At 33.3% G+C, this 15,228-nt stretch overlaps 1 protein-coding gene across 1 annotated transcript in view; it reads left to right on the forward strand.

Annotated features, from left to right (window-relative positions):
* CWC22 (CWC22 spliceosome associated protein homolog) overlaps positions 1-14,966 on the forward strand; it is a 59,023-nt gene extending 44,057 nt beyond the window's left edge. The window contains exons 14-20 of the mRNA XM_003791470.3: positions 1,033-1,093; positions 5,398-5,475; positions 6,125-6,277; positions 8,687-8,814; positions 9,402-9,503; positions 9,593-9,813; positions 14,117-14,966. Of these exons, the coding sequence (XP_003791518.1) occupies positions 1,033-1,093; positions 5,398-5,475; positions 6,125-6,277; positions 8,687-8,814; positions 9,402-9,503; positions 9,593-9,813; positions 14,117-14,703 (1,330 nt within the window). The 3' untranslated portion in view covers positions 14,704-14,966. The remainder of the gene's footprint in view (positions 1-1,032; positions 1,094-5,397; positions 5,476-6,124; positions 6,278-8,686; positions 8,815-9,401; positions 9,504-9,592; positions 9,814-14,116) is intronic.
* The last annotated feature ends 262 nt before the right edge of the window (positions 14,967-15,228 follow it).

The following is a 15,228-nucleotide window of genomic DNA, read 5'->3' on the forward strand; positions in this document are numbered from 1 at the left end:
AACTAAAATGAAGAAAGCCATATATAATACTAACCTTTTTCTCTGACTAGTTATGGCTTGAGGTTGGTTGTTTTGAGAGAGTAATAAAAAAAATCAATATATGTACTTGATCTTTTTTATTTTTACTTTTGCTTCTTTTAAATTGAGATTTTATTCACTTACCATAAAATTTACCCTTTTAAAATGTATGATGACATTCATTTTCTACAATACATTTCAGTTAACAACAGAACCCTTGTATGGTGGCGGTCCTTCAGATTATAATATTGTAATTTTTGTTATATCTTTTCTTTTCTTTTCTTTTTTTTTTTTTTTTTTGGTTGCAGTTTGGCTGGGGCCAGGTTTGAACCCGCCGGCCTTGGTATATGGGGTTGGCACCCTACTCTGAGTCACAGGCGCCGCCCTACTATACCTTTTCTATGTTTAGATATGTCTAGATACACAAACACTTACCATTGTGTTATAGTTGCCTACAATAATCAGTACAATAACATGCTGTACAGGTTGTAGCCTAGGAGTAGCAAGTTGTGCCATATAGCCTATGTGTTGTAGCAGACTGTACCATCTAGGCTTATTTTAGTGGACTGTGTGGTGTTTGTACAATGGTGAAATCACGTTAAGTGATACATGATTATGAGTGATTTTAGCATATTCACAAAGTTATACAATCACCACCACTATCTAATTCCAGAACATTTAATCATTCTGAAACAACCTTGAACTCCCTATTTCCTTAGCCTACTTTCTGTGTCTGTGGATTTGCCTGGATATTTTATGTAGATGGAATCGTACTCTTTGTGGCTTTTTGTGCCTGACTTCTTTTACGTAGCATAATTCAAAGTTCACTCATGTCGGTACTTCATTCTTCTAAGTTAAGAGCTATGCTTTTTTTAATATACGTAATATAATAATATGAAATTATAGTTAAAAGATTATTCAAAACAATCATTAAAATAAGATTCTCATATATAAAAGATTGCTACTTTTTATGCTGTCAGCTTTTAACCTATTGTGACCATCTTATTCCCACAGTTTAGATTTTGAAGAATGTGCTCACAAGTTGCTGAAAATGGAATTCCCTGAAAGTCAAACAGTATGTTAATAGTTTTTTTTCTACTAGGAAATATATGTTGGTTATAAAAATACTTAAGGGAGTTAATAGTTAGGTTTCATGAATTGAAGCAATACCTCTGTCCTGAATATTCATTTTTAAAAGTAGCTTTTGATAATTTTAAAATAACTAAAAACTGGGGTGTTTTGTAGAAGCTACGCCAATGAATTACCTTGTCTGCTTGAATGAGATGTGGGAATAGAGAAAGAGTCCTGAAACATGACACTTTACATAGAGTATTTGAATGCTTTCCTGTAAATGAAGTTATAACCTTAATGCAATAGGAAGTTTATTCATTAATGAATTACGTGATCCATCTTCTTTATACACTAAAAAAAGCATTCTTCTGTGGTAGAAATTACAAGATGATGGCACATGTTGTTAATGTTGCTGTAGTTAGATATAAAGGAATCTGTATTATTTTTTTCATTCATCATGTTTATTCAACAAAAAATGTATTCAATTTATACAGTGTGTCAGGCATTCTACAAGGTGTCAAGGATTTAGCAATCTATAAAGTAAATATAGCTCCCACTTAGCCTCATGGAACTCATTGTCTTACAACTTGGTATACTTCTATTCAAAGTATCAAATTCAATGCCAAGGATAATAAAGAACAGTTGATAAGATTATCTTATTTTTTTCTTCTAGCTTTTATTTATGTATTGTGTATATATTGCTCTCTCCCCATCTAGATTTTAGGTCTTTAGAACCTGTGCCAACAGTCTGTTGGTTTTGTTTTTCACACCTTGCTTTACATGAGGTAGACCTGGCACAGTTGCCAGGGTGAATGTATGAGCCCTAATAGGAAATTTAGTTTCTGGTTCTTCTAGATAGAAGTTCCTTGTCTTAAAACTTTAAATATGATGTATTATTTGGGGTTGACAGAAGCTGACTGTGACTATTGACTGTGTTGCCCAATCCTGGCGCCTGTTTTTACAAATAAAGTTTTATTTACCCACAGCTATTTTGATTAGTAGGATGTAAGCACTCCAATTTGTATAAATAATCAACACATTGAATCCCATAATGGCATAAATGTATTCATGATCTATGTACAAATGACTTAATAAAAAACAAACAAACAACAAATAAAGTTTTATTATAACATTACTACACTCAGTCAGTACATCACTCACTGATGTATTGTGTGTGGCCATTTTCATATCACAGCATTAATAAGTGGTTTTATCAGAAGTATGATATTTACTCTCTGGTCCCTTACAGAAAATTCCGGAAATGCCATGGTATGGAATTTTGAGAAAAGTTTATTCTTTTCAAATTTAAAACATTCTTTTTTCCTTTTAAATTTTCTTTATATTAGTATAGTACCTGTTTATACTCTGGCTGCATGCACTTGGTATATCATCATTGGAAGGAAATAAATTAGTAAATTAATCTTTAAAATTATAATTGACACTAAAATGAATGTGTGATCTTGTCACATTATTTGAGGAATATAGCTAAGTAATTACAAATTTTATTACTATTAATCCAGAGGATAGTTATTCTAGAACTAACCTCAACATAGTTTGATAATATTTGGAAGAGTATGTTAGTGCTTCTATTTTCACGCACTCAGAAGACTCCTAAAATTGCTCTAATAGTTAATTAAAATGTTAAAATATTTCATTATAAGCCAGAGGGAATAACTTATAATTGCATTGAGTCTAGGCAAGAGAGTAATTTGTTTCGCAAGTAATACTATTAGCAGTGCTATCAGCATATTACCGTGTCTTATTGTTTAAAACCCAATTAACTGTTATATTATTACAAAACATGATGTTGGGGTTGGGCTCGGCGCCTATAGCTCAACCGGCTAAGGCGCCAGCCACGTACACCTAAGGTGGCAGGTTCGAATCCCCAGCCCGGACCCGCCGAACAACAATGACGGCTGCAACCAAAAAATAGCCGGGCATTGTGGCGGGTGCCTGTGGCCCCAGCTACTTGGGAGGCGGAGCAGGAGACTCGTTTGAGCCCAGGAGTTGGAGGTTGCTGTGAGCTGTAATGCCACAGCACTCTACCCAGGGGGACAGCTTGAGGCTCTGTCTCAAAAAAAAAAAAAACGATGTTGGTAGAAAAAGTTGAAAGGGAAGTTGAATATTAATACATCAAGTTAACATAATGGGGAAGAATTTAGAAAAGCCTCAGTTTTTAAAGTTTTTAGTACTGTATAAAATTTTGATAGAGTACACCATTTTGGAACTTAAGTATTTATAAACATTTTTTTTAATTGAAATAATGTGAAACTAATCTGTTTTTAAAATCTGGCAGTATAATGGCATCTGAAAGTCACCCTACGTTTTAATGTGAGACCTTTGAGAAGATTGTTCCATGAGTAAACTAACACCAAGAACAAGTGCCATCCAATAGATCTTTTTGCATTGATGGAAATTAAAATATACTGTACCCTCTGCTACTATAGCCACTAGTCATATATGGCTTTCTAGTAATCTAAATATGACTGATGTGATTAAGAAACTGAAGTAGATAATTTAAATTTAAATAACCACATGTGGCTAGTGGCTACCCTGTTAGCACAATTTTGAGTGTCTGTTCTGAGGTTCTTCTGGGTTCTTGCCCTGAGCACTCCTTCCTTTGGAGTCTCTGACACAATTATTTATATAGATATGTACAATAAATACCTATTAACCTTTTTTTTAATATTTACAGTTTTTACTTAGGTTGCATCCTATATTTTAAAATACGACAGTATGTCAAAATTGTTAATTGAAAATATAAACGTAAAAATTAACTAAAAGAATATACATTTTTATAGGAATAAACATTATAAAGAATAAACATTTTTTGTTTATAGAAGTAAATGAATATGTTGCAGTTAGTATGTTTGGGGAAACATTTGTTTAACTTTCTGATAAGTGTTTAAAAGAGGTTTAGTTGATTGTATACTGGTGATCAGAGAATGAGTATATACCTTTTTCATTTTGTCTCTATTTACTTGCTGTTACTTGATTTTCTTCACTTGTGAAATTACTATAATCAATACTTTATTAGGATTATTTCATGAACTAATAAATAATATTTGTTAATTAAAAATTTCTTATTAAGTATGAATCATTTGTGGTGATGGTACTTACTGATTATTAGTTCAACAGAATTTTCACAGAAAGCTTTTCAAGGGAGCTAAATAGCTGATTGGACAACATATTATTCTAGCAGTTGCACAATTATATTTGTATAGATTGATCTATATGCATAATATTACTTTGAGGTTAGAAAATTCAGCCAGAGGTGAGTTTTTTGTTGTTGTTCCTTTAAATACATTTTTCTTTTTCTTCTTTATCCTGGAAGTGTTATTTACTTCAGACTGTTAACTAAAGGGAGCACAAGTGTTTTGACTATGTGAATTGCTTTTGTACAGTTAGAATCAAAGTTATAGGTGTACCTGTCATCCAGATAGTGTGCAGTGTACCCAGTAGGAGTAATTTTACCCATTCCCTCTTTGTTGAGTTTACTTACATATGTGCACTTGAATGTTGATCAGTTAGGTCCAGTTTAATAGTGAGAACATACAGTGTTTGGCTTTCCATTTTTGTGATATTTCACTTAGGAGAATGGTCTCCAGTTCCATCCAGGTTGTTACAAAAGGTATTAATTTACCTTTTTATGACTAAGTAGTACTGCAGCGTACATATACCACATTTTATTAATCTATTCATGTATTGATGGGCACAATTTGCAGTTGTGAGTTGTGCTGCAATAGGCATTCAAGTACAAGTGTACATTTTTTTCTTTATCAACCAGAGGTAATTTATGTTAACATTGAAGTTGTGTCCATTTGTGAGTCTTCTGTAAAGACTCCTCATGTTCTGCTGTTTCCATACTAAGTAAATATATTCCTGAGCAACTGAGTTTGTATTTTTGGGATATGTATTGTTAGATGTGTTGGTGAAACTATATTTAAGAGAATTCTACATAGGATCCTTTAAGAATGCAGTATATGCCATCTTTCCCTGATATATCTGTTTCTTATCCTAGGTTTGTTTGAAGTGGTTCATACATATGCAAATTTAGAATTTTATAATTAATCTAACATAAATGGGTATAGAAGCTCTCAGACCAAAGCTTTCAAAAAGTATGCTTAACACTAACTGACGTTTTTATTTTGCCCTAATTACTAAAGTTCACAGAATTTTTAAAGCATTTTAAGCCCTTATTTTAAAATGCAGGCAGTTGTTATCAACTGCTATCATATTGGTAAATTATCATGCAGTATAGATCCCCATTGTTTTTCGAATCATTAATGTAATATTTTTTCCAAACAGAAAGAACTCTGCAACATGATACTAGATTGCTGTGCTCAACAAAGGACATATGAGAAATTTTTTGGCTTATTAGCTGGGGTGAGTTTCATCCTTTTTTTTTTAATGTTAGAATTTAATAGATGCACTAAAGAATTCTTAATGTGAATATTTTGAATTAATGGTTCTTTTTTGTGGTATGACCTAATATAATGACATATCTTTGCTAAAAGTAAATTATCCTCTCTTTTCTTGGGGTTCCCACTTTCTTCAGCATCTTCCTTTGTCACTTAATTTTTGCAGTGCCTTAACTTTGCATATCATTTTCTAGAACTTTTTGAAATCTTAAATGCTTCATGACAATTTCCCAAGAGGACAATTAATTGCTATCTTGTCAAACTCTCAAAGTAGTTACTAACGTTAAGCACATGTTCAGGTAACACAAGTAAAGCATGAGCTAAAATATTTTTTTAAATCCAAGCTCTACCCACAGGGTGGTAAAAATGTATGTGTATATATACAAATGTATGTGTCTCTGATCAGCTACATTTATCATTTTGTTTTTCATGTAAATCTCAGGTACATGAAGCCATCATACGCTACAGAAAGATTTAGTGATATGTTGTATATTCTTTGAAGATATATATATATATATATATAGTTTGATTCAGTAAATATAGAAAGGTTTAATGTGTTCATGATTATATTGACATTGAATTTATAATGGTGCTGATGTTTTTTTATTTATTAGAGATTTTGCATGCTAAAAAAAGAGTACATGGAATCCTTTGAAAGTATATTCAAGGAACAGTATGATACAATCCATCGCTTGGAAACAAACAAATTGAGAAATGTTGCTAAGATGTTTGCTCACCTTTTGTACACTGATTCACTTCCATGGAGTGTAAGTAGATGGGTCAATATTTATTCTTCCTTCCTAATTTCCTGTTATTCTTTAATAAATAGTAGTGTAAGCTCACAGTATTCCCGTTAGGAAATGTGCTTTAAAAGGCAATGTAGTAAACTTATAGTAGAACTGCTATCTTTGAGATTATGTTCATGTAGCATGGAATCAAAAAACTAAGTAAATAATATACAAGGAATACTATTTCTTATATTTAGACGAAACATCACAGTATGCTTCAATAGTGATGGCTAGGAATATTTTCAGGGACAGTATTATAGATTTTCATCTGATCTGTGTACACACATATGTGTGCCCATTCATATCCAGTTATGACTTTATTTTGGTGGCAAATATGTCTCTGAATTACTGTCCCTGTTTCCTAAGGGAGTAACTCTCCCTGAGTTCCCTTGTTAGGGTTCAAGAAAAATGACTTTCCTGACAAAATGTGTTCTTTCTTAGCAGACATTGAGGTTGGGTAAATGATAGGGAAGATATCCTGCATTGATAGTTAGACGAAGGAAAGATAGATTCTTGATGGGGAAATGTGCTCTGGATCACAATTTCAAATTTTCAGAAATTCTGATCCAGAGTGCATTCTTAAATGTGCTCGTTTGTGCACATTCTTAATGCGCTCTTTTTCTGAAATGTATTCTTTAAGCTAGCATTTATTATATAGCTGCTGTTCATTCAACCATCATTATTTAGCCTGTGTTCCCATTCACAGAGAAAGGTACTGTATAATATTTAGAGTAAATTACATGTAGTCCCTGCTTTCAAGGTTACTGTATAAGAGCAGAGATAAGATATGCCCTCAGCAATAGTACAAAAAAAAAAAAGTTTATAGGTAGTTTATAAAAACTAAGTTACTAAAGGAATTTTTTTTTTTGGCAGTTTTTTGGCCAGGGCTGGGTTTGAACCCACCACCTCTGGCATATGGGACTGGTGCCCTACTCCTTTGAGCCACAGGCGCCGCCCAGGAATTATTTTTTAAAAAAGGAAAAGAGGGTTACATCCAAGAGGAAACATGAGGATCACGTTGTAGAATACCATACCTGATGTTATAATCAGGCAGTTGTCATCAGGGCTTATAAACACTGGATAAGTTTTTGTAGTACTTTTAAGTACTAAGTATGTCCAGCTACTTTTTTTTTTAAAGACAAAATTTCATTTATTTGTAATTAGAAATAAGTGTTTTACAATATATAATTACATGTTTTTGTGATTAATCACTATGCTTTAATTATATTCAATTTGTAACAATGAAAATACATACTGCATGTCAGGTATTTACATTTTGATTCATAACAGTACCAAAATTACAGTTATGAATTAGCAACGAAAATAATTCTTTGGTGGGGAGGTCATCACAACATGAAGAACTATATTAAAGGGTTGCAGCATTAGAAAGGTTGAGAGCCACTGTTCTAGTGGCTGTCAGCATTCTGTGGCTTGTGGCCACCTTACACTAGTCTCTGCCTCTATAGTCACATGGCATTCTGCTATTCTGGGTATATAATATCTCCCTCTGCTTCCCTGTTACAAAGGTACACGTGGTAGCTTTGAAGAACAGCCCACATAAACCTGGATAATCTCCCCTTCTCAAGATCCTTGGCTTAACCACTTAGACTCAGACTTTTTGGGAGTGGACTGCTTAGAGTTCCAGGGATTAGAATGTAGGTGTCTTTTGTGGTTCTGTTTTACATCCTACTACACCAGCCTTGCAATTCCTGAATGTTAGCTCCATCTCTATACCAGTCCGGCCAGCTAAACCTGTCCAGCTACTTTAATAGATATTTGTAAGCTAATACTAGAGCCTAATTATAATAATTTTTTATTTTTTTTAACCTTCTTTGAGAAAAGTCAGAGTTTTAAACAGTTGACAAATAGGTTTCTAGAGAACATAGCCCATAAAAACTGGAGATTTCTTTTTATTTTCCCTAAAATATCTCTTTTAGGAGTTTCAGTTTTCAATCCACAATCTTAGTATTCAGAATAAATAATAATTCTTTCTGCCTACTTTTATTGTGTATTATACATACTATACAAAACTATTGCCTAATACTCTAAGTGACAGTTTGCCCCAAGTCCTCATATATACCACATTTTGAAGAGTGAGGCTTAGGGGCTTATAATCTTTTCTGCAACTTTATATGCTCAAGAATAGATAACTTTCCTGCTATAAAAAGCACATTACTCAAGAAAGAGAATGAAATCTATTTCTGTAATATGTTAACATTTTGAAAATTAGTATAGACGATTAGACTTTATGTCACCATAAGGGAAGGTATTCAGAGATGATTGTGCTTGAAGGTGAAAATCATAATTTTGGGAAACTCTTAATCCATACTGGTCACTATGTCTTGTCTTTTGAAAATCAAAATAAAATTATCCTTTTTAAATTTTCAGGTTCTTGAATGTATAAAACTGAGTGAAGAAACCACCACATCATCCAGTAGAATTTTCGTCAAAATATTTTTCCAGGAACTATGTGAATACATGGGTCTCCCTAAACTGAATTCAAGATTAAAGGATGAGTAGGTTTCTCATTAAGCTCTTTTTATTCTTACTGACTTTGGGCTTTCCCCTCTTTAACAGATACAAGTCCACCTCTGATTACAAAAGCAAATGTTAAGTCCTCTAGGACTTCAGCCGTTAGTCATGTGGATGTGGTTATCATCTTTGATATCCCCTTCTGTTGACTACTTCCCTTCTCTTCCAGTGTTGTGCACAGTGCTGTATGTGTATATAATTATGCACACACTATAGAGGTTTTTAAGATTTTTCATACAAACTATATATATACATGTATGTATACATACTCTACCTATATTCACATGTGCACGTGTGTCTATATATTTACCTTTTTTATGTGTGTGTAGTTTGCATACAAAAAAGTTGTTACAAAATCACCTCTGTTGCATAATTGTAGAAATCAAAGTTAGTAAATTATTGCTTGATCCTATTCATTTCATTTTCATGTTATCTAACCTAATAAGTGGAATAAACCACTTCCATTTACTAATTTAATATATAGGAAATTTGAAAATTGGCTGTGTAAGAATTTTACCTTTTTGTCTTTAAACAATCTATTCTCTTTTGTTCATTTTTCTTTTGTTTTTAGAACTCTACAGCCATTCTTTGAAGGATTATTACCCCGAGATAATCCAAGAAATACTCGGTTTGCCATCAACTTCTTTACATCAATAGGTCTTGGGGGTTTAACGTAAGAATTATTTTGTAATTTTATTTTCAACTTGAAAAATTACTCCCAGTTGCCTTTGAAGCAAAACCTAACGTTATGTTTTTAATTAGGGATGAATTGCGTGAGCATCTCAAAAATACGCCAAAGGTCATCGTGGCACAGAAACCAGATGTTGAGAAAAATAAATCCTCCCCATCTTCTTCCTCTTCAGCATCCTCCTCTTCAGAGTCTGACTCCTCTGACTCTGATTCTGACAGCAGCAATAGCAGCTCAGAATCTTCCAGTGAAGAAAGTGATTCTTCATCTACCAGCAGTCGCAGCTCTGCCTCAGGTAGTGCAGCTCGTTTATAATTTATCTTGTTCTTTTCTAACAAGTATATTTCTGGTGATATTTATAATAAGAGAAGAAAATTTGATTGCTTATTTATTTTATAGTTCAGTTAATTAAAAGCCACAATTAATAATATATAAATGATCATATTCATCTATCACTGTCGCAATCTGTAGTTTCTTACAACATCTAAAATGCTGAGATAATCTTTTGGAATTCTCTTCGTAAAAATGAAGATTATTTCATTGGCAAATATTTATTGGAGTGTTAACTGAAATGCCATATGCCTATAACATACGTAGTCATGTGTATAATCTAGTTTATAAGAGCTACCCTGATATTTTTATATTAAATAAATATTAAGGTTTCTTTACTTTTAAGAGTAAAGCTTTATGTTTGTAATTGATAGATCCTACACATTTGGTATATACCTCACATGGTGCGTGAATTTTTATATAGAGAACACATCTAATATGACTAGCTGCACCCAGAAGAATTACCAGTACCCCAGAGGTTCTTCATGTTCCCCTTCCCACTTACTACCCTCCCATCCTTATGGTGGCTGCTGTTCTAACTTGTTATTCCATAGGTTTGTTTTGTCTGTTTTTAACTTTAGAATTATACATTATGAACTCCTGTATGTCTGGCTTATTTCTTTCAATATTGGGTTGTGGGTTTTCCAGTGTATGAATATACCATAGTATCTTTATATTTTTCACTCTGTGGACATTTAGATTTATAAATGATGTTTCCACGTGTACTCTCCTGTAGTATTTGTGTATTTATGTGTGCACATTTTTATTAGGTATATACCTATAGGTATAGGGTAGGGTATGCATATATTTAACTTTAGTGAATACTACCATTTTATCATGTGGTTATGCCATTATACACTCCCACCAGCCACATACGAAAGTTCCAGCAGCTCTCAGCCTCACTAACACTTAAAATTGGCTGTCTTTTTTGTTTTAGCCATTGTGTTGGGTATGTAATGGTATTACATTGTGGTTTAGTTTTAATGTGCATTTCCTGATCACTATTGAAATTCAGCACCGTTTTATGTATTGTTGTCCTTTGATTTTTGTTGTTGTTAAGTGACTTTTCAAATCTTTTGACAATTTTTTTAATTGTCTTTTTTTTTATATTTATGGGAGTTATTTATGTATTTCAGATAAGTATCTTTTGCATATGTACATATGGCAGGTAACTAGCCCCGTTCTTGTCTTTCTAGCCCTATGAGGCTGCCAGAGCTCTGCTGTCTTTCTGCTCCTCAGCAGCAGCCCTGAATCAGCAGATGTTGCCAGGAAGAAAGTGGTTGTAGAATGTCAGCTTACTTCTCTATGCTTCTGCCTTCTCATCATTTTTGGTTCTTCTTAGTCTCATTTTATTTCACTAGCTCTCTGATGACTTAACTTATTTTTTCCTTTTTAACTTTTTTTTTAAACTAATTTTATAGCAAAGTCGCAAAGATAGTACAGAGAATTTCCATATCCCCCTCATCTAGCATCCCCTAATGTTAGCTCCTTACACAACCATACTACAGTGATGAAAATTAACATTGGGAAACATTATTTTTAAGTAGTCTACAGATCTTATTTGAATTTCATCAGTATCCCTAATGTCCTTTTCTTATTTTAGGACTCTTACATTTAATTGCATTCTCTTCTGCAGTATGTGATATTTCTTCTAGTCTTCCCTTGTTTTGATTTGCCGTGACACTTCTGAAGTCCTCAAGTCATGTATTTTTGCAGCCTGTCCCTCAGTGTGGAGGTTTGTTTGATGTATTCTCATGATTAGACTGAGGATAGGCATTTTTGGTAAGAACCCATACAAAAGATATATCCTTCTTAGTGCATCTCATCAAGAGTTTATGATATTCATACCTTTTTTTCTTTTTGGTGACCTTGATCACTTGAGTAAAGCGGTGTCTGCTGGATGTTTTACGGAATCTGTTCTCTGTAAAATTAATACCTTGTAGGGAGATAATTTGATACTGTGAAAATCTTTCTCTTTCTGCTTGTACCTACTAATTTTAATATCCATCTTTGGATCTTACCTGCAGTGTTTATTGCTTTCATGTTTTTTAGTTGGTGATTTTCTGTTTGTCTATTTTCTAATACTTTTAGTCATTGCATTTCCTCTGTAAGAAAGTTATTCTTCCTCATTCTTTTATTTATTCAACTGTATATCACTATGGACTCATGATTATTTTATTTGGGGGGTTAAAGTTCAATACAGTCATTTGTTCAAATCATTTCATGCTTGACAACTAGGAGTTCCTTCAGCGTGACTTCTGTCTACTTTTGACCTATCCCCATCCTTTTCTTTTGAGCACTTCCTTCCATTATAGCATCAGAAGTTATTCAGATCTTTAGTGCCTTTCAAGGGAAGATTTAAAATTTTTATCTGGCATTTCCAGTTGTTTTCAAAAGGAGCACAGGTTTTTTACTGACTTCTCTACCCTACTTAGAAGTGAAAATGCTGCAGTAAAAGATTCTTTTCAAAGTTTGATTCTGGTTCACATTTTCTGAAAAGGTCTGTGTTGTTTTACATAAGGTCAACTGTGCTTTCTTCCATTATACTATCTTAATCCAAGTAAGGGTTGTCTGCTTGTCCAAAGTGCACATCCTTCTTGTTTTGCTTTCTTCGTCTGCTTCATTGAGGTAGTACTTTCCCTGTAGCCTTAAGTTAGAAGGCTGATCTTTATACTTGTGTTCCCTCGCTTGTTACTCAGATTTCAAAGATGTTTTTTATGTATACTCTATGGCAACCAGAAATGTGGGGCTCTCTGTGTTTTGTATTATCACAGCAAGATTCCATTTGCTTACAAGAACTTTTATTCTTGAATTGCAATATACCAACACTGTTCATTTAACATTCTCCTTTTTAAATTCTACAGAATTTGTTATTTCATCATATCCGTTTGAGAACAGATGATAACACAGCATGAATTGCTGCAATAAGGAAGCTTGCTGATTCAAAATTAATTCGACTTATTATACAATTTCAGTAGAGAACTTTGTTTTATTAATAAAGTATTAAATAGCATAAAAGCAGTATGTATGAACTGTCCCCAAATTAGGAAATTATAAAGCAAGCATAGCAAAGGGAGAGGAGATTTTATGCTGTTACATGGATGGGTTTTAATGTCAGTAAAGCTCTGAGAGTGATGTAGAGCAGGGTCAGAGAGATGTTGGTTAAGCACAGAGCCAGATGGTTTCTGCTGGGGAGCTGCAGCTCAGCTGAGCTGTCTGATAGGAACCAGAGGAATAGATCCTCAGTGGCAAACCAACCAATTATATACTGTGTGCCAAAGGTAGGCATTTAGCAGAAGAAGTGGGTTGGCACAGTGCGTTTTAGGGCAGAATTAAGAATTGAGAAAAGGCAGTTTTCTACCTTATTTTCTTCTTTCTGTGCACAGAGCTTGACAGAAATCTTGGTCATTTCAACACCTTGATTTATGTACCCAAATTAAAAAACACAGATAAAGTGATTAAATTTGTTTTACTGCTTAAAGTAGTAAGTTATTTCAGTATACACTGTATTACACTGTATTTAAAGTAGTAAGTAGTAAGTACTGCTTAAAGTAGTAAGTTATTTCAGTATACGCAGTATTACACTGTATTTATACTTGTGACTAGATCAGTAAAAGGAAATTATCCAAGGCCTTTTTAGAAGAGTTTTTTCAGAACCAAGGCCTTGTGGCCTGTGACTGGATCTCCACATATCTTCTCTTACCAGTGCAGTCAGCGCTTTTCCAATAGCATCAGAGAGCAGAACTGTTGTTTCTGTAGGAAGAGGTTTTCATCCGAGAAGTGCCAAGCACACCCAGTTCTCCTCTCTCACATTCAGGAAGTGATGTTGCTGGTGTGTGTGATATACCAGGTCTGTCATAATATTTCATATGGTATACACACATTGGCTAGGATTTTCATTTTTAGCTGAATTTTGTAAGTGGAAATGTACCATTCTAGTCACTTCATAAAAAAAAAGAAATGTACCATTCTAGTCACTTTATACATGTCTTTATAACATTTTCTGTAGTTTATTTAAAATTTCTGCTTACTCTTTTGAGTCTAAGGGTCAAAGTAACATTTTGGTAACTAATGTTGAGGTATTATATATTCTTAAAAATTATGCATTTTGTTAAATGTTCTGTCATCATTCTTTCTATTCAGTCGCCTTAACTTTGCATCCAGTTTATATGAATTAGTAAGACTATATTGTATTAGTAAATCTGATTGTGAAATTATGAAATTAAGATTAAAACAAAAGCTAACTTTGTTTTATGTTACAAATGCAGCTAAAGATATACGGAAGAAGAGACAAAGAAAGACCAAAAGTAAAGAAGTTGATAAATTGATCAGGAGCCAACAAACAAATGATAGAAAACATGAAGAAAGAAGACTAGAGCACAGGCACCAGGAAACAAGGACTGAGAGAGACAGGCGGTCAGAAAAACACAGAGATCGAAATTTAAGAGATTCAAATGGGAGAGATCCCACAACAAAGCACATGTCCGACAGAAGTGTTCCCCCTGAACGAAATAATGACAGTAGAATTGTGAATGACAGAGATCAGGAAATGCACAGAGATTTGGAGAATAAGCATGGTGATCACAAAAAGAAAAAAGGAGAGAGAAGAAATTCTTTTTCTGAAAATGAGAAGCACAGACATAGAAATAAGGACAATGAACATTTTAGAAGAAGAGATAGATCAAAATCAAGGGAAACAGATAGAAAGCATTCAGGCTCTAGAAGTGATGAAGACAGATATCAGAATGGTGCAGAGAGGCATTGGGAAAAATCTAGCAGATACACCGAACATTCCAGAGAATCAAGGAGAAATCAGGATCGGCGAAGAGAAAAGTCTCCCACAAAGCAAAAATAATTCTACAAAATGACATAAACTGGGCATGCCTTATATTAAGTTGAAACAGATTATTTTTTACATTGATCGGTGAACTTTGTAGAGAAAATTCTTGTATAAAGTACTGATTTGTATTTGTAAATTTTAAAATGTTTTCTTTATAACATGTTTTATAACTGATAAATCTCAAGGCCCTCCCCATAAAGTTATTTGAAGAGAACAGTTTCACCAGAAAAGGATGTAAGTCTTGCTTATATTTTGTGAATAAAATGATGAAATACTCATTGAATCAGAGACTTTTCTTTTCATGGACAAAGTGTCAAGTGTCTTTCTGATGATGTTTCTAATTATTTATGAAATTATTATAATGAATATTAGTTGTTTTTCAGTTGTAACGGAAGGCCAAAATAGGTAAACCCTTTTTGGTTTAAAACATTTTTGCTTTGCTATGAGATAGGTATCAGAATGGTGCCAAAAATAAACCTTTTTCAGGTGATCACCCTTTAAAAAAAAAATAGAAGATTTGTTACAAATTTCATATTATAT

This window comes from Otolemur garnettii, unplaced genomic scaffold, assembly GCF_000181295.1.
Source record: "Otolemur garnettii isolate 467f Iridium unplaced genomic scaffold, OtoGar3 scaffold00048, whole genome shotgun sequence".
NCBI lineage: Eukaryota > Metazoa > Chordata > Mammalia > Primates > Galagidae > Otolemur > Otolemur garnettii.